The sequence below is a fragment of the Cherax quadricarinatus genome, chromosome 71 (genome assembly GCF_038502225.1).
Source record: "Cherax quadricarinatus isolate ZL_2023a chromosome 71, ASM3850222v1, whole genome shotgun sequence".
NCBI lineage: Eukaryota > Metazoa > Arthropoda > Malacostraca > Decapoda > Parastacidae > Cherax > Cherax quadricarinatus.
In genome coordinates, this window is record NC_091362.1 from 11,535,317 (window position 1) to 11,558,326 (window position 23,010).

The following is a 23,010-nucleotide window of genomic DNA, read 5'->3' on the forward strand; positions in this document are numbered from 1 at the left end:
TGGGGCAGTGGCAGCTTATAGCGCCAGTAATACTTATACTATTGTACCGCATGAAACTTCTATTTTTAATAATTTTTTTATCTCGTTTCAACAAAATATTAAAAATTCACTTATAAATACACGGAAAACAACATACAACAGATATTTCATGTAATATATTTGTCAATTGCAAATTATTTTAGTGTAAGGTTGATGAAGTGATACGTCTGGCAGTGAGCATCTGGGGGGGCTGCAGCTCTGCAGCTCCTTTGGACAAGCCGCCACTGGGCTGGGGGCATGTTGAATTACACTGTTGTATGAGTTTTGTTATTTACAAGTATTGTTAAAAATGTTTATTTCGTTAAAATATTTTAATACTAACTTATTTTTATTTGTGACCTTTACACATGAAATTTAAAGAGATGCGAGTGGAGACTTGTTCACACTAGCAAGACGGAACACATCTTCCTTTACCTTGTTGCTCCTTCTGGAGACCAAAGCCCTTTCTTTTTCTTAACACCTTCTACCCCTTTTTCTGTGTGTGATTCCTTTTTATCTTCAACTTCTTATTCATTGTTAGTATGCCTTACCACTTTCCTTAATATACTCATTTTTTTTTATTTTGTGCCCTCATTATCCACTCATTTGAAATTGAGATAGGTAAATTATTCTTTCTTTTTACCCATCCCTTCCCAACAACACAAATGTGTTTTGGAAGGGATGTGTAAGATTTTCTTCTCTAAAAAGTGCCAAAATTTTCTTTTTCATTGAGATCAATTAGTACAGTCTGTGCATGAAGGTACATAGTTTGAAAGGTATAAGGTAATTTAATTATTTTCTTCAGAAACTTGTATCATTCTGTATATCACTTACGTTGCCTATGACAGATGGTGCGTGGTAACTTCCCAGGAGGTTTTCCACCAAATTATCCTGGTCATCAGCGTCCCCCTTATGTGCGTGACCAGAGGTACAGAGGAAGTGGAGGTCCTCCTGGTTCTACTGATGAGGATATTGTTCTGCCACCTCCTATTATTAAGAAAGAGGCACTGGAGGGATTTGAGGATGATCCTTGTGTGGCTGAGGGCTGGGCAACTACTGCTGGAGAAGTAGATTATAAGTAAGTTAACTTTAAAATTCTAAGCATGTTGACTTTATAATTATGGTCTTAAGAATATATTTTGTGTATCTTACATTTTCTGTTTTTTGTGGAAGGAGAGGGGGCTTTAACCCTTTTGCTGACTGTGCCATAGTACTATTCCTTTGAGTTTGCTACCTGTGCTGTATTACTACGTGATGAGCTCAGCTCACTCAGATAAGCTGTGAGCAGTAAATTTGGATCTAGATATGAGAGACTGGGTCTATGTGGTAAGTGTGCACCATATTAAAAAATCCTGCAGCATGCAGTGCATAATGAGAAAAAAACTGACCATTTTTTTGGTTTAAAATGTCAGCTTTGCAGTGTATTTACATGTGTTTTTTATGGTTGCATTCTCAGTTTCTTGGTCTCATTTGATAGAATGGAAGATATATTAAATTGAGCTCAAAGTAGCAGAGATGTCTGATTTTTCCTGATGTTCCAAGAGTAAAAAAATTGTCATGCATCCACTACATGTCAACTGGTGGGTCTAATGTCATGCATCCACTACATGTCAACTGGTGGGTCTAATGTCATGCATCCACTACATGTCAACTGGTGGGTCTAATGTCATGCATCCAGTACGTGTCAACTGGTGGGTCTAATGTGTGTTCAGGAATGCACTGGTATTATTTATATAATTACAATATTGCATAACAGTAAATCTTCTATTTTTTTTTTTTTTGCGAATAAAAATTGTGTGAATAAAAAATCCAAATGGAATTCATGTGTAAGGCCTGGAAATATAACTAATGATAAGAGGAAATGTTATTTTAGTGCCAGGAATGCCTGCATTGTTTATTCTGGACCTATTTTGAAATTGGAATATTTTGAAATTTGTGTGAATTCGACCAAATTACCAATTTCTGATCACTATTGTGTAGTTGAAATAGTTAATTTGGAAATTTCTTGTGCTTAATTGATAAAATGGAAGACATACTAGCGAAATAGCTAAGAATTTGGTCAACTGGAACAATGTAATTGGCCTAGAATAGGACTTAGGGCAGAATTGCTGACACGGCAAAATTAGCAAAGGAGTAATTTTTAAATTTTCATACTTTGTTCTGTTACCTTCAGAAAAAGATTCTTTACCATTTCATAAGATTTTTTGAAAGTTCTTGGACAAGTTTCAGATGAGGGGTCTGGACAATAAAAGGGTTAATGCTCTCTTGTAGTGTGACCAAGGTAAGATCAATGGATTCAGGGAACCTGGTAAGCTGAGATTGAGTCCTGGAAGTGGGAAGTGCAGTGTCTGCACTCTGAAGGAGTGTGCAGATCTTGCATCTCAGAAAGTACTGTAATTTGAATTGTCATGGCCACTCACTTTTGACAAGACAGCTGTTGAATGAATGAAGGCGAGTCTAACTATATTCATTCATCATACTTCGGTTGAGACATTTAATGTAAAAAAAAAAATTATATAAAAGTGTGTGCACCTGTGTTCTTGCGTGTACATGTGTGTGCAGTTCTCTATTTGTGGATGCAGAGGCTGTTTCTCAGATCCTGAGCCTGCCTCTTATTTGGCACTCTTCAGATTTACTCCCTTATAAGTCTTTTGGGCACTACTGATCCTGCTCTTAAAACTCTGTATGTAGCCTGCCTCTATCACTTCCTCACCAAGATCATTCCATTTCCCAACCACTCTTGAGACTGAAGAAATACTTTCTAACATCCATGTGTTTCATTGGTATTTTTAACTTCCAGTGGTGTCCCCAAGTTCCAGTTTCTCTCCTCAAACAGCCTCTCCCCATCTATCTTATCAATTCCCATGTACAGTGGAACCTCCTTGCGAGTGCATCCACGTGCAAGTTTTTCCAGATACGAGCAGCTGCTCAGTCGATTTTTTGCTTCAACGCAAGCAAAATTTCCAGATGCGAGTGGGCCTCAAGGGAGGTTAATTGACACTGGTGAGGGGGCTCTTTCTCTTGATCTAGGGAATTGGATCTCAGTTGTTTGTTGGACTATCTTATTGAAACTTGGGCAATGTATGATGAAAAGATGCTTCTTAACGTACGCCAAAAATGAAAGAAATCGGACCATAAATAACAGAGTTCACTTCTCAACCATTAGCCTTCCCTTAGCGGTATATTTTCGTATGGTGTTTATGGTTGTATTCTCGTTTTATTTGGTCTCAAGTGATAGAATGGAAGATATACTACAAAAATAAATATGATTTTAATTGGTTTCATGATGAAGAGTACATACCTTGAAATTGAGCTCAAAACATCAGAAATGTTCGATTGTTTGGTAACATCAGTGGTAGACATCATCAGGGAGCAGTGGCAGACAACATGAAGCAACAGTGGCAGACATCATGAGGTAGCAGGGGCAGACAACATGAAGCAACAGTGGCAGACAACATGAAGCAGCAGTGGCAGACAACATGAAGCAGCAGTGGCAGACAACATGAAGCAGCAGTGGCAGACAACATGAAGCAGCAGTGGCTGACATGAGGTAGCAGTGGCAGACAACATGAAACAGCAGTGGCAGACATGAAGCAGTAGTGGCAGACAACATGAAGCAGCAGTGGCAGACAACATGAGGTAGCAGTGGTAGACAGCATGAGGTAGCAGTGGCAGACAACATGAAGCAGCAGTGGCAGACATCATGAGGTAGTAGTGGTAGACAACATGAGGTAGCAGTGGCAGACAGCATGAGGTAGCAGTGGCAGACAACATGAAGCAGCAGTGGCAGACATGAGGTAGCAGTGGTAGACAACATGAAACAGTAGTGGCAGACATCATGAGGTAGTAGTGGCAGACATCATGAGGTAGCAGTGGCAGACAACATGAGGTAGCAGTGGCAGACAACATGAGGTAGCAGTGGCAGACAACATGAGGTAGCAGTGGCAGACAACATGAGGTAGCAGTGGCAGACAGCATGAAGCAGCAGTGGCAGACAACATGAAGCAGCAGTGGCAGACAACATGAAGCAGCAGTGGCAGACAACATGAAGCAGCAGTGGCAGACAACATGAAGCAGCAGTGGCAGACAACATGAAGCAGCAGTGGCAGACAACATGAAGCAGCAGTGGCAGACAACATGAAGCAGCAGTGGCAGACAACATGAAGCAGCAGTGGCAGACAACATGAAGCAGCAGTGGCAGACAACATGAGGTAGCAGTGGCAGACAACATGAGGTAGCAGTGGCAAACAACATGAGGTAGCAGTGGCAAACAACATGAGGTAGCAGTGGCAAACAACATGAAGTAGCAGTGGCAAAGTGTAGCATTAAGAGTGTAGCACTTATAAGTCACTCTGACTTTTTTGGGTTATCCTAGGTTCTCTACACATGTAGTCAGGAGCAGGAATGGCTGCTGTGGTGGCCCCATAAACCCCAGCAACAATAGCTGCTGTCACCATCACTAGCCACATACCTAATGACATGTATTTTATTCATTCTAGTGTGTATATCATGTTTCTATGTTATTAATACAGTTTATTATGTCATTTTACATGAATTGTGATAGATAAATAAGCTGTAGAGTCGATATTAGGGAAATTATTAAAGTATTTTCTCGTGCCTGGAATTCCACTGGAACGAATTAATTCCATTTCAATTAATTTAAATAAGGAAAATTGACTCTGCAAACGAGCAAATCCAGTTGCGAGCAAGGTCTTGGAACGGATTAAACTCGTAAGTAGAGGTTCCATTGTATTTTGTATATTATCATGTCTCCCTGGTTGTTTTCCAGTATTGTTAATTACTTTTTTTGGCCTCTCTTCATAGCTTATGCCCTTTAGCTCAGGATAAAGCCTCGTTTCATACTTCTGCATTTTCTTTAGTTTCTTAATGAGCTTTTTCAGGTGCAGGTTCCTTAGTGGCACTGCATACTCCAAGATGGGCCTTTCGTATGTTGTAAAAATGCCCTGGAATGACTGTTGCGATTCCCGAAAGCTACTCTTAGATTTGCCAGACAAGCGTTGGCTGCAGAGGTTACTTGGCCAGTGTGAACCTTTGGCCATATATTGGATAATATGCTCACCTCTAGGTTTTCCTCTTTGAAGTTTACAGCCTGTTCCCCTAGTCTATATGTACCTTGTTTCCAGTCTTATTGTTCCTTTCCCCAATTTTCATGATCTTGCATTTAATGGGGTTGAATTCAAACCACCACAAGCCCCTCATGTGACACATCTGTTACTTTGTCATAGAACTCCAACAAGTTAAACTTTTAAGACAAATCTAGATTTGTCATCCCTAAATCCATCCTTTTTATTTTTTATAAAACCACTTGTCTCCAGGTGTTCTTCTACTATCCCTCTGAAAAGTTTTTGCATTACACTGCAAGGTATGCATGTTAGGGAAACTGGTTTGTAGTTTAATGTCTCCTGTTTGTTTTCTATCTTTTATATAGGGACTACATTTGCTGTCTTGTATTCATTGACATTGTGAGATCATAGCTAGTTGGTTTAGATAGTGCTTCTGCACCCTCTCGCAGAATCCATGGTGATACAATGTCGTTGCTTTTAATGTATAAAGATCCATCAAAAGTTTCTTTACCTCTTTCCCTGTTGTGTGGAGTGTATCCAGTACTTGTCAATCTCTTTTCCTTAATCTCTCTGGTATTACCTCAGTTTCCACTGAGAAGACCTCTTTGAATCGTTTTATCAACACTTCATGGACTTGTTCATGAGATTTCCTCCTTCCCTCAGTTGAATTACCTGGTCCTTTACTGTTGTCATTCTTCTGTTGTGGCTGTGAAGTAGTTCTGGTTCAGACATGGCCTTTGCTGTTATGTCATTCTTGTGTCTCAGCCTTTTTCTTCACCCTAGCATATTTGTTTCTGGCCACTCGACTCGCTTCTCTGTTCCCATTTGTCATTGGAGCAAATACATTAAGTACCTTGATAGTGGGTTAAGAGGGGCATGAATGGAAATGCTTGGGTAGCAGGCCCTGCCTAGCATGTAGTAGTGAGCCTACTGCAATGTTTCTCTTACGTTTAGTGTAGAAAAACATTGGTTTGGCAATAGAATTGTAGATAAGTGAAATTTGGAGAGGGGTTTTGAGGAGCACCTGTTTAGCATGACCATGAGGCCTGTTACATTGCTCCATTTTGTATGTTTTCTTGTGTGAAGAAACATGAGTTTTGCAATGGGGTTGTAGATTATGGAGTGTATTTAAAGTAAGTAGGACTTACATAACATGGCCAGTAGGCCTTTACAGTGCTTCTCTTTTCATGAGTTCTTTGGTGCAGGTGTTAAGGTAATATACGATTTATAAACACCAATTAGTTGAACAAGAGTTCTGGAGATGGGTAGTATTGAATGCAGTCTGAGAGAGGGTGTAGATGTTGCAACTTTGAGAGTAAATTGAATTGGGATGTCTGTGTACTAGAAAACAGCCAATGCAGAAGGAGAGAACTTATCCAGTACTGTATTATTGTCACTCATATATGTACCATTATGCACAATTCTGTAAAAAATTAAATAGAGCTACATCATAGTCTATTCATTATGTTGCTGCTGTAGAATCTTTGAAATGAACAAATAGCAGAACAAGTAGGGGCTCAAACCCACGGCAAATAAGTCCTAAAACTTGCAACTTGCAGGCCAGTGTGCTATCCACTGGACTATTTTGGCCTAAAAAGATTCATCCAATTAGGTATATTTCTGTACACCAGTGAGTTAGAGGATTCGCTTACCATAGGTTTGAGTCCCATCCACTCTGATTTATTTGCAATAGCGTTATTAGTTTTGTGAGTAGTCATACATTTTTTTTTTCAACAAGTCGGCCATCTCCCACCGAGGCAGGGTGACCCAAAAAGAAAGAAAATCCCCAAAAAGAAAATACTTTCATCATCATTCAACACTTTCACCTCACTCACACATAATCATTGTTTTTGCAGAGGTGCCCAGAACACAACAGTTTAGAAGTATATACATATAAAAATACACAATATATCCCTATAAAATGCCAATATACCAAACCCCTCCTTTAGAGTGCAGGCATTGTACTTCCCATTTCCAGGACTCGAGTCCGGTTATATAAAATAACCGGTTTTCCTGAATCCCTTCACTAAATATTACCCTGCTCACACTCCAACAGCTCGTCAGGTCCCAAATACCATTTGTCTCCATTCACTCCTATCTAACATGCTCATGCACGCTTGCTTGAAGTCCAAACCCCTCGCCCACAACACTACCTTTACCCCCTCCCTCCAACCTTTTCGAGGACGACCCCTAGCCTGCCTTCCTTCCCCTACAGATTTATACGCTCTCCATGTCATTCTACTTAGATCCATTCTCTCTAAATGACCAAACCACCTCAACAAACCCTCTTCTGCCCTCTGACTAATACTTTTATTAACTCCACACCTTCTTCTAATTTCCACACTCAGAATTTTCTGCATAATATTTACACCACACATTGCCCTTAGACAGGACATCTCCACTGCCTCCACCCACCTACTTGCTGCAGCATTTACAACCCAAGCTTCACACCCATATAAGAGTATTGGTACTACTATACTTACATACATTCCCTTCATTGCCTCCATAGATAACATTTTTTGCCTCCACATATACCTCAATGCACAACTCACCTTTTTTCCTTCATCAATTCTATGATTAACTTCATCCTTTATAAATCCATCCGCTGACACGTCGACTTCCAAATATCTGAAAACATTCACTTCTTCTATACTCCTCCCCAATTTGATATCCAATTTTTCTTTATCTAAATCATTTGATACTCTCGATCACCTTATTCTTTTCTATGTTCACTTTCAACTTTCTACCTTTACACACACTCCCAAATTCGTTCACTAACCTTTGCAATTTTTCTTTAGAATCTCCCATAAGCACAGTATCATCAGTAAAAAGTAACTGTGTCACTTCCCATTTTGTATTTAATTCCCCATAATTTAATCCCCACCCCTCTCCTGAACATCCTAGCATTTACTTCTTTTACAACCCCATCTATAAATATGTTAAACAACCATGTTGACATTACACATCCCTGTCTAAGACCTACTTTTACCGGGAAGTAGTCTCCCTCTCTTCTACACAGCCTAACTTGAACCTCACTATCCTCATAAAAACTCTTTACAGCATTTAGTAACTTACCACCTATTCCATATAGTACTTGCAACATCTGCCACATTGCTTCCCTATCCACTCTATCATATGCCTTTTCTAAATCCATAAATGCAATAAAAACTTCCTTATCTTTATCTAAATACTGCTCATATATATGCTTCAGTGTAAACAATTGATCTACACATCCCCTACCCACTCTAAAACCTCCTTGCTCATCTGCAATTCTGCATTCTGTCTTACCTCTAACTCTTTCAATAATAACCCTACCGTACACTTTTCTCTTTTGTCCCCCTTCCCTTTATATAAAGGGTCTATATACGCTTTCCGCCAGTCTCTAGGTACCTTCCCCTCTTTCATACATTTATTAATAAAAAATACCAACCACTCCAACACTATGTCGTCCCCTGCTTTTAACATTTCTGTCATGATCCCGTCAGTTCCAACTGTTTTACCCCCTTTCATTCTACATAATGCCACACGCACCTTCCCCACACTCACATCATGCTCCTCTTCTCTCCTAAAAAATTGTATACCTCCCTGGCCAGTGCATGAAATTACTGCCTCCCTTTCTTCGTCGAATTTAAAAGTTCCTCAAAATATTCTCGCCATCTACCCAAAACCTCTCTCTCCCCATCTACTAACTCCCCTACTCTGTTTTTAACTGACAATTCCATTTGTTCCCTAGGCTTTCTTAACTTGTTTAACTCCAAATTTTTTTCCTATTTTCATTAAAATTTCTTGACAGTACCTCTCCCACTATCATCTGCTCTCCTTCTGCACTCTCTCACCACACTCTTCACCTTTCTTTTACTCTCCATATACTCTACTCTACAGAGGGCTGAGGAAGGGTTGTTGAGGTGGTTCGGACATGTAGAGAGAATGGAGCGAAACAGAATGACTTCAAGAGTGTATCAGTCTGTAGTGGAAGGAAGGCGGGGTAGGGGTCGGCCTAGGAAGGGTTGGAGGGAGGGGGTAAAGGAGGTTTTGTGTGCGAGGGGCTTGGACTTCCAGCAGGCATGCGTGAGCGTGTTTGATAGGAGTGAATGGAGACAAATGGTTTTTAATACTTGACGTGCTGTTGGAGTGTGAGCAAAGTAACATTTATGAAGGGATTCAGGGAAACCGGCAGGCCGGACTTGAGTTCTGGAGATGGGAAGTACAGTGCCTGCACTCTGAAGGAGGGGTGTTAATGTTGCAGTTTAAAAACTGTAGTGTAAAGCACCCTTCTGGCAAGACAGTGATGGAGTGAATGATGGTGAAAGTTTTTCTTTTTCGGGCCACCCTGCCTTGGTGGGAATCGGCCGGTGTGATAATAAAAAAAAAAAAAAAAAAAAATAATACTCTACTCTTCTTATAACACTTCTACTTTGTAAATACCTCTCATAAGCTACCTTTTTCGCTTTTATCACACCCTTTACTTCATCATTCCACCAATCATTCCTCTTTCCTCCTGCACCCACCCTCCTATAACCACGAACTTCTGCCCCACATTCTAATACTGCATTTTTAAAACTATTCCAACCCTCTTCAACCCCCCACTACTCATACCTGCACCAACCCACTTTTCTGCCGATAGTTTTGTTGCTTGTCAAGATGACTACTTCATAAAGTTGTGCATTATGATAATTGTTGCTTACCAATGTGTAGTAACAACCTTGAATTTTTCTTTAGTATTCATTTACTTTTTTTTCCTTTATTCAGCCAAAAACTGAACTTCAGTGAAGATGAAGGAACTGCAGAAGAGGAGAGCAGCAAGCAGCACAATTTAGACTGGAAGACTGATAGGCGTGAACGGTGTGAAAAGGAAAGAATACGTGACGTTAGAGATAGTGATGAACGGCGCGATGAACATCTTGTATCACGAGAACGAGAACAGGAGAGAGACTCAGGATTAAGAGACAGGGCTCACCAGGGTCCTCGTGGTCGTGAGAGTAAACGAGAAACTGTGGAGGACCGCCGGGCTCCTGATAATTGCCGATATTCGCCTGGTGAATCGGGCAGATGGCAGCAACAAAGAAATTATGATTATCAAAGAGGTCCATCTAGGGACTTCAGTAGTCTTCAAGGGTCTGGACTAAGGGGTGGTCCTTCACAACTCAGTTCTTCACATACCTCATCTCTCACACCATCTCTTAATTCTTCACATAATCCTGGACACACACCATCACATCCTTCTCCTCTAAATCCTGTCCATCCTCCTACGCACACTACCTCACTTCCTGTACATGCACCCTCACATTCCCCAGCACCACATCCCCGTGAAGAGGAAGATATGTGGCGTGAAAAGCGTGCTACAGGGGATGAGGTACAGGTTGCTCTTGAACGAGCACGGCAACGCCATGAGGAGGAGGAGAAACGTTACGAAGAGAAAAAAAGATATGAGCAAACCAAGAGTGTTGGAAAGAAACATAAGGACCCATGGGACACTCGTGGTGATTTTGTTGATGAAAGAGAAAGGGAAGAGACTGATTCTGTTCCTGGTTGCTCACGAGGCAATAGTGAAACTAGGGATGAGAAATCCCAAAGTCGTGATGGTGGACGTGATTATCGGCAGTATCAAGATAGACGAGAGACTTATAGGGACAGTTATCGGGATCACTCAAGGGACCAGTTTGAACGTCCATACGACAGACGAGATGGCCCAAGAGACCAACAGCCTGTATTCTCCTCGCAGTTCAAGAGTAAGTTACCTCCCAGGTTCCAAAAGCAGCAGCAGCAGCAAGAAATGATGCGTGGAGGGCAGCCCTTTCGTGGACCTAATGCCCAGCCACCACCATCATTTGAACCTCGCTTTGGTACATCTGGAAGTTTTAGTGGAGCACCTGCTAATCGCTTTATGGGACGTGAAAGTGAGGGTAAGTTAAAACGTGTTTGTTTGCTAGGATGGATACCTTGTAGTTTTGTATTGTATAGTTGTTTTTTATTCTTAGTTTTGCAGTATACTGTACTACATTAGGACTTCATCTTGGCATTGCTTTAAAATTTAAAACATTTTATGCATAGTCATACTGTGAGGAAGGCAGGGTAGGGGTCGGCCTAGGAAAGGTTGGAGGGAGCGGGTTAAGGAGGTTTTGTGTGCGAGAGGCTTGGACTTCCAGCAAGTGTGCATGAGCGTGTTAGATAGGAGCAAATGGAGACAAATGGTTTTTAGGACTTTCTGTGCTGTTGGAGTGTAAGCAAGGTAACATTCATGAAGGAATTCAGGAAAACCTGCAGGCCAGACTTGATTCCTTGAGATGGGAAGTACAGTGCCGACACTGAAGGAGGGGTGTTAATGTTGCAGTTTTGTAACTGTAGTGTAAACATGCCTCTGGCAAGACAGTCATAAAGTGAATGATGATGAAAGTTTTTCTTTTTCGGGCCACCCTGCCTTGGTGGGAAACGGCCGATGTGTTAATAAATAAAAAATCATCCTATGAGTTTCCTGTAAGAAATGGACACTATTTTCTCAGATTTTTTAATCATATTGTTCATCATTAGTTCTATAATCACATTTGTCCATGCACTGTTTATTTCTCTGACATTTTATTTAAAGATGGGACAATACCAAAATGCTTGCCAATGCTGATATCCAGTTTTCGGCTGATACTTGTATCCAATTTTTGGCTGATACTAATACTTTTCTCCTCTTTATTTTTTTTTAAATTATAACTGTGTTCAATATATAAGGGAATGCTTATTGGTTGCCCAATTGGTTAAATATTAAGTACAGTAACTTAATCTCCCTGAGATGCCAATATTATTAATAATTACAGGTACCTTGTGAGGCTTTAAACCTGAAAAAAAATTCTAACCTATCTGCATATTGAGAAGTTGATTATCATCAGGCATCAATAATGAAAATTTCCAGTTAATTAAACATGAAAGTAAATTATCCAACACTCATTATACTGTTAACTGAAGGCTTTAAAAACACTGAAAACTGAAATAAAAAATTGTAATAAGTAGAAATTGAAAACCTGAAATTAGAGTTCAGAACTTGAGCAACCTTTCTTCATTATTAACCCTTTGGGGGTCGGCAGGTCCTCTTGAGACTTGTTCTGAGGGTCGGCCAAATTTCAAAAAAAAAAAAAAAAAAAAAAAGTCTTGAAAAAAGTTTTTTTTTTTTCTAAACATTATAGGCTAAACAAAAAATTTTTACCATCAATACTTACCGAGATATGGAGGTGTGTAGTTTGCAAAAAGTGGGGGTTGTAAGAGAAGTAAATGCGAGGGTCTTGGCAAGAGGCGTGGAGTTAAAAGATAAAGAATCACACACAAAGTGGGAGTTGTCACAGCTGCTCTTTGCTGATGACACTGTGCTCTTGGGAGATTCTGAAGAGAAGCTGCAGAGATTGGTGGATGAATTTGGTAGGGTGTGCAAAAGAAGAAAATTAAAGGTGAATACAGGAAAGAGTAAGGTTATGAGGATAACAAAAAGATTAGGTGATGAAAGATTGAATATCAGATTGGAGGGAGAGAGTATGGAGGAGGTGAACGTATTCAGATATTTGGGAGTGGACGTGTCAGCGGATGGGTCTATGAAAGATGAGGTGAATCATAGAATTGATGAGGGAAAAAGAGTGAGTGGTGCACTTAGGAGTCTGTGGAGACAAAGAACTTTGTCCTTGGAGGCAAAGAGGGGAATGTATGAGAGTATAGTTTTACCAACGCTCTTATATGGGTGTGAAGCGTGGGTGATGAATGTTGCAGCGAGGAGAAGGCTGGAGGCAGTGGAGATGTCATGTCTGAGGGCAATGTGTGGTGTGAATATAATGCAGAGAATTCGTAGTTTGGAAGTTAGGAGGAGGTGCGGGATTACCAAAACTGTTGTCCAGAGGGCTGAGGAAGGGTTGTTGAGGTGGTTCGGACATGTAGAGAGAATGGAGCGAAACAGAATGACTTCAAGAGTGCATCAGTCTGTAGTGGAAGGAAGGCGGGGTAGGGGGTCGGCCTAGGAAGGGTTGGAGGGAGGGGGTAAAGGAGGTTTTGTGTGCGAGGGGCTTGGACTTCCAGCAGGCATGCGTGAGCGTGTTTGATAGGAGTGAATGGAGACAAATGGTTTTTTAATACTTGACGTGCTGTTGGAGTGTGAGCAAAGTAACATTTATGAAGGGATTCAGGGAAACCGGCAGGCCGGACTTGAGTCCTGGAGATGGGAAGTACAGTGCCTGCACTCTGAAGGAGGGGTGTTAATGTTGCAGTTTAAAAACTGTAGTGTAAAGCACCCTTCTGGCAAGACAGTGATGGAGTGAATGATGGTGAAAGTTTTTCTTTTTCGGGCCACCCTGCCTTGGTGGGAATCGGCCAGTGTGATAATAAAAAAATAAAAAAATAACATCGCCGACTGCCATCACCCGGTATTCTTTTATTTACTTTTTTATGTACTATTTTCTATTATTTTTTAATTTTTCTTTTCCAAAGTAACTTTTGTGGCCTGTGAGACCAATATGATCAGTACTTTGTAAGTTTTCTTTTTCAATACTACACAATAACAGCGTAAACACTGTTGTCATTGTTTTGTTTACAGAAAATATTTACACAAACGATATGAAATGTTGTTTATTACTATTTTTCTATATTTTATATACACACATACAGTCACAGGGAATTTCTAGAAGTTCTGCAGCCTGTGGAAGTCTTTGAAACATGGTGTCATGCACAGTGGTGTTTTAAATTCCTCACACATAAAACGAGTCTCTCTGCGTTGTTGTGGGCATTTTCTTGTATGTGCACAGACGTAACACCTCTTTTGAGCCTTTTTCTTGAAAGTAGTAGCAGGCAGTTTTACCAGGAAGTGATCACCATGCTTCAAACGAGAAGGAAGTTGTTGAAAATTTGATGCACTATACACAAAAAAAATTTTGGTGGGCGGTCTATTGCAGGTGTTGTTTTTTGGTACTTGAATATTATTTGTCTGATGACAGACAAACAGAATTCACCATATGGTGGTTTTTCTGGTCCTCATCTTATACATTATAAGCATTCAGCATGGAAATGTCCAGAAGATGGAAAATAGAGTTTTATGTACCACTTATAACTCTTGCGAACACAATCAGCAAACCCAATCTGCATGTCACATTTGTCCACTGAATGCATATTGAAGGTGTAATCAATCACAGCTGCAGGTTTTAGAATGGGTTCATTGCTCTCTCTATGCTGCCTGCCAGTGTCTGCAATTTCATTAGGGTGAACTGATGACAACAGTGTGACATCTTGTTTGTCATGCCACCGAAATGCCATAATGTCATTGGCAGCAAACACCTGCACCTCACCTCTGAGTGCCAGCGTCAAACCTGGGCATATGTTTCCGATTTGCATACACTGTGCCACACACATCTGTCATGTTCACTCGCAAAAAATCACTGAGTGTGGGGCTTGTGTACCAATTATCTGTATATAATATATGCCCCTTACCAAGGTATGGTTCTATCATTGTTCTAACCACATCACCAGAGATGCCCAATAACTTCCTTGTTTTTTGCAATGTATAACTTCGTGTACACAATAATATCCAATACCAGACCACTATAACAATCACAAAGCACAAACAACTTTATACCAAAGTGTTTCCACTTGCTTTGTATGTACTGCTTGAAAGAGAGTCTTCCTTTGAACAGAATCGAAGACTCGTCAATTACAAGCTTCCTGAAGGGATAAAAATACATATTGAATTTCTCTCTCAGATACACAAACACATGCCTAATCTTATATAACCTGTCATTTCTGTCAGGCCTGGTTTTGTCTGAGAAGTGAAGCATACGTAACATTAGCACAAACCGATTCACTGGCATTATATCACTGAAACATGGAGTTGCAATCAGGTGGTCTGTTGACCAGTATGATTTCACTCTGTGCTTATACACATATGGCATAAGCATTATTGTGGCAAAGAAAAGATACATCTCAGCCACAGTTGTCTCCTTCCACTGGTGTAGACGTGATTTTGGTGAAAGTATTGTGTTTGCCATGGTGTACTCGTAGTATGTGTTGCTTTCCATGACAATACTTTCCATCAGGGGTTTGTCAAAGAATAACTCGAAACATTCCAGTTCAGTGGCATTGTTTCCCAGTGTGCAACATGGCCGTCTTCCACTTGGGCTGTCATCAAACTGGTGGGGATTTGGAACAAAATTGACAGCTTCTTGCCAATCCCAGGTGCAGTCTGCTGGTGGGTACTGGACAATGACAGGTGGTTGAGGAGGTTATGGTTGTGGAGGATGGTGGCATTTGTTGTAGATCAGCTGAGGCAGCGGCGTGGGTGGCAGCATGGCCCACTGCTGGTGCCTCACGCCCGGCACCACCACTACCACCACCATGCACATTTTCCATCTCAATTCCAACAGTATCATCGTCATTTTCACTGTCGGTTCCTGTTGTACAATCATGGGATGTACTCTGAGATGTACTTCTTCCCCTTGGAATAGCATATGGCACTACCAGAGCACATACAGTGGACCCCCGCATAACGATGGCATCACATAGCGATTATTTCGCATACCGCTTACTTTAATTGCAAAAATTTTGCCTCACATACCGCTTAAAAACCCGCTTACCGATTTTCTTCCGAGACGCGCTCACATGTTCCGCCGGTGGCATTGTTTACCAGCCAGCCTCCGCGGTAACATCCAAGCATACAATCGGAATATTTCGTATTATTACAGTGTTTTCGGTGCTTTTTCTGGAAAATAAGTGACCATGGGCCCCAAGAAAGCTTCTAGTGCCAACCCTACAGCAATAAGGGTGAGAATTACAATAGAGATGAAGAAAAAGATCATTGATAAGTATGAAAGTGGAGTGCATGTCTCCGAGCTGGCCAGGTTGTATAATAAACCCCAATCAACCATCGCTACTATTGGTGGTACAGCTGCTGCTGCTGCTGCACTGTCAGCTGCTGCTGCTGCTGCTGCTGCACTGTCAGCTGCTGCTGCTGCTGTAGCACCGTTGTTGGTGTGGCTTATTGAGAATACCAAGAAACAATTAACCCCAGAGGATTTGCCACCCAGGATAACCCAAAAAAGTCAGTGTCATCGAAGACTGTCTAACTTATTTCCATTGGGGTCCTTAATCTTATCTCCCAGGATGCAACCCACACAAGTCGACTAACACCCAGGTGAACAGGGAAAAATGCCTGGAACTAGTGCTCATATTGGTGAATTTAAAGCCAGCAAAGGTTGGTTTGAGAGATTTAAGAATCGTAGTGGCATACACAGTGTGATAAGGCCTGTTCTGGAAGAAAATGCCAAACAGGACCTACAGTACTCAGGAGGAAAAGGCACTCCCAGGACACAGTGTCTCATCAGTCATTGCTGCATCTTCAATAAAGGTAAGTGTCATTTATTCTTCATTTAGTAGACTAGTACATGCACAATATATACTGTGCATGTACTACTCTACTATTGTGCATGTATCCTTCTCTTTGTGTGTGGGAAAATGTATATTTCATGTGGTAAAATTTTTTTTTTCATACTTTTGGGTGTCTTGCACGGATTAATTTTATTTCCATTATTTCTTATGGGGAAAATTCATTCACATAACGATTATTTCGCATAACAATTACCCCTCTTGCACGGATTAAAATCGTTAACCGGGGGTCCACTGTATATTGTCGTATATACTGGCGCTTCACTGGAGAATATTCCACTTCACTATCACTACTGGAACTATTTTCAAGAGCTTGTAGTTCATATTCACTATCATCACCAATGCTCACATCTGAGTCTGGGATTTGGGAAAACAGGAGTTTCCTCTTTGATTCTGGTACAACTGAACGTGAACAAGACGGCCCAGCAGCAGAGGTGGAAGGCTGAGGGTCGTCTGGGTTTTCCTCACTATTACCGATATTATGGTCATTACTTTCGGTCACTACCTCACCAAAACCTTGAAACTCATCTTCACTGGCCCTTCCATCTGTATTAGAACTGTCACTGGGGAACAAAAGTGTCCCAATTCGCTGAGGAGTGAGGAACTTCTTACCGTGACGCATGGTGGACATTGTGTACTAAGATGGCGTTCCCACAATGCACCACTGGGTCCCAGATTTTTTTTCTACCGCGCACACCCACCACACAGACCCATTCTCTCACATCTAGGCCTACCAGCCTTTTCCCGCGAGATTTGACGGCACTAGAATTTATGCATACTAGTACGTCAAAAACCCTGGCGCGTAAGCCGTACTAGTACGTCCGAAACCCCAAAAGGGTTAATTGAATGAACTTACACATTTCCTTTACACAGTGTAAAGTTTTTTAAACTTCGATGAAAATAAAAAAAAATTATTCTAAGATCTGAAATTAAAAGTAAGCAATATGCATACATATGTACACTACTCTAATAGTTAATACAGTAGGGCCCCGCTTTATGGCGTTTCGCCTTATGGCGTTCCGCTAATACAGCAATGTCAAATTATGACCAAAATTTGCTATATGGCAAGAGGTCTTTCAAATTCGGCGTGCCCCACCCGGTTTGTTTACATTCTCCGTAACCACTGCGTATTTTATATGTACTCTGATAATTGTACTACAGTGGACCCCCGGTTAACGATATTTTTTCACTCCAGAAGTATGTTCAGGTGCCAGTACTGACCGAATTTGTTCCCATAAGAAATATTGTGAAGTAGATTAGTCCATTTCAGACCCCCAAACATACACGTACAAAATGCACTTACATAAATACACTTAAATAATTGGTCGCATTCGGAGGTAATCGTTATGCGGGGGTCCACTGTACTTATGTGTACCTGTACCTAAATATACTTACTGTGCTGGTGTGCAGGTACACATTAAAATCGCTAAGTCTCGCTATACTCATGACACCAATACTACGTAATAATAATCACTCTTGGGCACACTAAATGTCTTATTTTACATTAATATAGGCATTTTCATTAATCCATCTATGATATTTTCCTCAAAATTGTACATGAAACCCGTTACATAGCATATAAACATGATACATACACTCACAGAATAAAAATTGACGTAAATATGAGATTTGTTTACAAAGCAGCTGTGTAGGTAGTGTCGGAAGAATTACGTTTTCTCTAGTCAAACTGGGTGATAAATGTAGAAAAATATTCTTTTCGTATGCCTTTACTCTATATATAGCAGTTCATGACCTTTGTGGGATTAGTGCTTTTTATAATAATAATAATAATATCTTTATTCACCCTAAAAATGGTGTGTTGCTGTTTGTTTATTCTGAACTAACTTGTACAACTTGTACACAATGTAAGAGTATTTGTATTGAGATTATTATTATAATAAAAAAATATTGAGGTAAATGTTTTACAAACTCTTAAAAACATACGTGAATGAACTAAAAGCAGACACACACTAATATGCATTTATTTCGTCTGACCAAGTGATCGCCCGCTACCTGTTCAGTTTGTGTTCTTACATTGTCTCGACTCTTTATCTCGTTCTCTCTCTCGTTTACTCTTTCGTGAACTAGTTGGCTCTCATTGACGATGACGTCTGAGGTTAGCTGTGATAAAAAGAGGAGTCGTAAGCCTCTTGCTTTAAGTGCCAAGTTAGAGGATGATGGTGTGCCATTCTGATTTTATTCAGTAAATGCCCTGCCACTCAACTCTCTCACATTAATATTTTAAGGTAACTAATAAGTGTAGTGTGTGTGTATCTTACCTTTTATTGTGTTTTTAATGCCTATTTATATTGCTAACTAATATAAGTTAGTGTAAACTTGTTGTCTGGCATTTATTGCATATTTTATATGTGCTCTGATAATACATGTGGACCTGTGTGGTAGCCGGGTGGAGGGACAACATTACGTTTTCTCTGCTCAGCCATCAGAGAAAACATGTATGAATCTGCATTTGGCTCAGCCACTCCCACACTCCGCTTTTGTTTACAATTTTCAGCATGAATTATTCATTACTTCGTTTATGGTGGCATCTAAAGGTAATTGTTAGAAATGATTAAATTCAGTGAACAAGGTATGTCGATGTTAATAATATGACTCTGGGCCACAGTGTAGGCGGGCTACACCTACCGGCTACCTACACTCTCTTCCTACAAATAAATACTACTCGCCTTCTCTTCCTATATTAAGACTACATATATTTTAAGGTAAATAATGAGTGTACTGTATGTGTATTTTACACCTCTGGGATGTTTTAAATACCTTGTATTAAGTATGAGATGGGGAGCCAGGGCTACCTACACCTGGGCTACCTGCGCCTGGGCTACCTGTGCCTGGGCTACCTGCACCTGACTTCCTACAAATAAGTACTACTCACCTCTCCCTACATTAAGATTACAAGAACTTTAAGATTAGTGAATGTACTGTGAATGTATTTTACTTGGTGTTTTTAATGCCTAGTTCTATTACTAATTTAATATAATGTAAACTTGTTGTCTGGCATTTATATGCATTTATAAATGGAAAAGAATGGCGTTCTGCCTTCCGGCAATGTCTGCTTTCCGGCGACAGCCTGGAACCTAACCCGCCGTATAAGTGGGACCCTACTGTATTAAAAATTCTCAGATTGAAGTTGAGGTACATCAACATCTATCTATTTTTCTTGTTAATATATTTGTGTGAGGAGAGTTGATGTTTCCTCCAGTGGTGGAAAATTTTCGAGTGAATTGACTAGGTTTGTTGCGGGTGGAAGAACTTGTCATATTTTCTTTTCACCACTCTAATTCGTTTCCTTTAGGAAATAATGCCATTGACATGGCTATGTCTCCATCTGTTTTTATGTTTGTGGGTAACATTGAGTGCCAGCATTTTTTTTTTTATAGTGTGTGTGTGTATGTGATTTTGAAAATTATCTCGAGGCAGATGTCTGTGGTATGTTGTTGGGAATGCTGGGTATAATTTCATAATGACATTTATGAAAATGAAGCTCTTCAAGTTCTTCAGTCCTTGTTGCATCATCTTGACTTACCTTATCAGGCTCTGTGATGCTTGATGCTGCTGGCAAACCAGCTGCGCACTGTATTCTTGAGCTGCTGAATTCTCTCCAGAGTTTTACAGTTTATTCTCAATATTGTCATGGTTTGCTGTACATGACTGCTGCTGCATTGACATTAAGTTAATCTAATATCGGATCTAGAAATGTGCTGAGTGTTATGTTGTAGTCAGTAGTGTTACTCTCAAACTTAGTTACCTCTGATACTTTGAGAGCTGATAGTGTTACTCATGACCTAGAATGTTGGATCACTTAAAGCTTTGTTGTTGAAATTTTTCAAATATTGTGCTTGATAAAGTATTTCTGAGATGAAACAATTTACTAAGATATTTTGTGCAGTATTTTCAACAAAAAGGAACTTGGCAGTAAGGTTCTATTTACTAAAGTCAAATGATGGTAGTTTTGTGTTTTCTGTGGAATTCTTTAGAATTTTTTTTTTCACAGATGCGATTTAACATTAAGTAATATTCTTGTGGGTAGGTACATTCTAGATGAGCTTGTGCTTTGGTAATTCATTTTGTTCAGGAAGCCTTGACAGTTCTAGTCACAGAATTATGCTGCCCCTTTCCCACACACATACCAAAACAAACACATACCATGAAAAATTTTAATATATATATTTGCACACTTACTGAGGTTTTAATACTGGGTGTTGTGTCCTTTACGTTTAATCATGTCCCTCAGCTGTGTAGGAAGACTTGCACAAATTCTTGAGGGTTTGGGGAGGTATATTATACCATACCTCATGTAGAGCAGCCTCCAGCCACGGGATGGAACTGATATCCTTGCCCATTAAACTTCATTTCACTATTGACCAGAGGTTCTCAATAGGGTTTAGGTCTGGGGAAATGACTGGCTAGTCATTAAAGAACCTCACTTCACAGTCCTTAAGCCACTGAACTACAGATTTGGCGGTATGACATGGTGCACCGTCCTGCATAAAAACCGTAGCCCCCCCCCACTTGTCAAACACCTTACGTAAATTGTCACACGATAACTCCAGGTAATTATACTGGTTCATATACTGGTTTTTGGGAAGCACCATGAGTTCACCAACACTGAGCACTGAAACACCCTTAAACCATGAGCGAGTCTGGGTGTTTGGTAGTTCCACAGGTGTAGCATGGGCCTAGCGGGTCACTGCCTCTGGGCTGGTACACGTCCCTCACGGTTACAGGTGACAGTGAAGGTTGCTGCATCACTCCAAAGTACTTCAGACCACTGTTGAGGATTCCAGTGAAGTTATTTTTGTGCATAATCCAGCTTATGTTTCTTCTGTGGCTTGGAGAGGATTGGTTTCTTAACCTGGCAGTGACTACTGTAGCCCAATTCTGACACATCTGTTAAGTTCTTACAGACACCTCTGAGAGAAGATGTTGGTTTTTTCTTTCAATTCTCTAGCAGTTATCTTAGATGTACTCTAACTGCTTCTTTAACACAGTTAGGTACGAACAGATGTCTTCGAGGGGCCACGCCGAGGTTTGGCAGACGGTAACTCGACACTGCCACCAGCCTTGAAACACTGCTCCCAGTTCCTCACTGAATACTCACACACAAACACCAACATTCTCCACTATTTCTTTCATCTGGTGCCCAGCACTTTGAAGCCTTATGAGCTGAGCTAGTTTTAGGGGTTACAGACTTCCTTTTACCCATAATTAAACATGTATAGCCCCAAAACCAAAGGGAACACTGGACAAAAGATGGGACAGATGAGAGTGAGAGAAATGTGACACTTCCTCTCACCATGGCAGCCACTTGAGCACTGATGAGTCACTGTGGAGTGTGGCGGCAGGCCGTGACGTCGTGCTAATGGTTGTTACCTGACATAATGCACTGACAAAAAAAAGATTCCCTGTGTATGGTATATAACGAGTTTGTTTGGTGATGCTGCAAGCAGGGTGGTAAAAGATATACTTCGGAGGCTTCTTACTTTATTGTTAAGTCGTGGTGGGTACACAGGCTTGTGTGTTGTGCCCATGGCTCGGTAGGGGCCATGCCCACGAGGGAGAGAGAGTAGGCCTTCTGGACTGCGTGAAGGGTGTCGCCAGAGTGAGGCAAGGGCAGGCAGGCTGGCGTGCCCACCGAGAGGCCTGGCTACAGAGGGCAGCATCTTAGTGGCGCGAAATATGAACTAAGCTGGCAGACAGCATGGGCTGTCTATGCAGACAGTATAGGCTGTCTGCATACGCTCAGCCACCTACCACGCGTCGTCCTGACGCGACAGTACTGGTGGGTAAAAAAACTCGGTCTCTCTCTCGTAGGAACAGGGCACAGAACACAAAATAAAAACATATATATACATATGGACATGGAAAAAAAAAACTTCCTACAGGGAGGGAAGAACAAAAAAACATGTGGGGTGTGCTAAACATCGTGGACATAGGCAGTGAGTGTCGATGGACATCACTGCACGCCTTCCTGGGTCTGGGCAGATACTGCAACACAGGAGACATCGCTGCGGCTGAGCTGTGACGTAACAGGGTACGGTCTCCTCTGGAACGGTGAAGCAGTCATCGTAGGAGTTGCTGCAGGTTTTCACTCAACCTGGGGCACGACATGCTGGTGCCCTCGAGTGAGGCGTCGACAAAACTCGGCAACTGGGCAGGACTTCTTCTGGCAGGCGACTCAGGAGGACACTTCTTGACTGGTACTGTCGCTGGGCTGTCACTGCCGGCAAGCGTGGAGCGAGTCATGGAGCGAGTCGTGGCAGAGACGACTGGGCGAAACATCTGGGAGTCGTAACAACATAAACCAGACTGCAGTGAGAGAGCTAGCAGTCATAGTGACATCATCTTTGTGCAGGCTGCTCACTGAAGCTTGTGACACGAGGCTGACACAGCGCCTGCCGACAGGGCTAACTGCGGCTTGACGAGTGTCATTCTCTCGGCAGTTGGAGTTATAACAGAGGTCAGTCTAAGCGTCCCCAGACTTGTTTCTCTACATATA

General features: G+C 41.1%; 1 protein-coding gene across 3 annotated transcripts in view; it reads left to right on the top strand.

Annotated features, from left to right (window-relative positions):
- Positions 1–23,010, top strand: part of LOC128700294 (protein PRRC2C-like) — a 334,215-nt gene that overhangs the window by 78,394 nt on the left and 232,811 nt on the right. For all 3 annotated transcript variants that reach the window (XM_070100021.1, XM_070100022.1, XM_070100023.1), the window contains exons 8-9: positions 867–1,096; positions 9,852–11,005. In XM_070100021.1, coding sequence (XP_069956122.1) covers positions 867–1,096; positions 9,852–11,005 — 1,384 coding nt within the window. The remainder of the gene's footprint in view (positions 1–866; positions 1,097–9,851; positions 11,006–23,010) is intronic.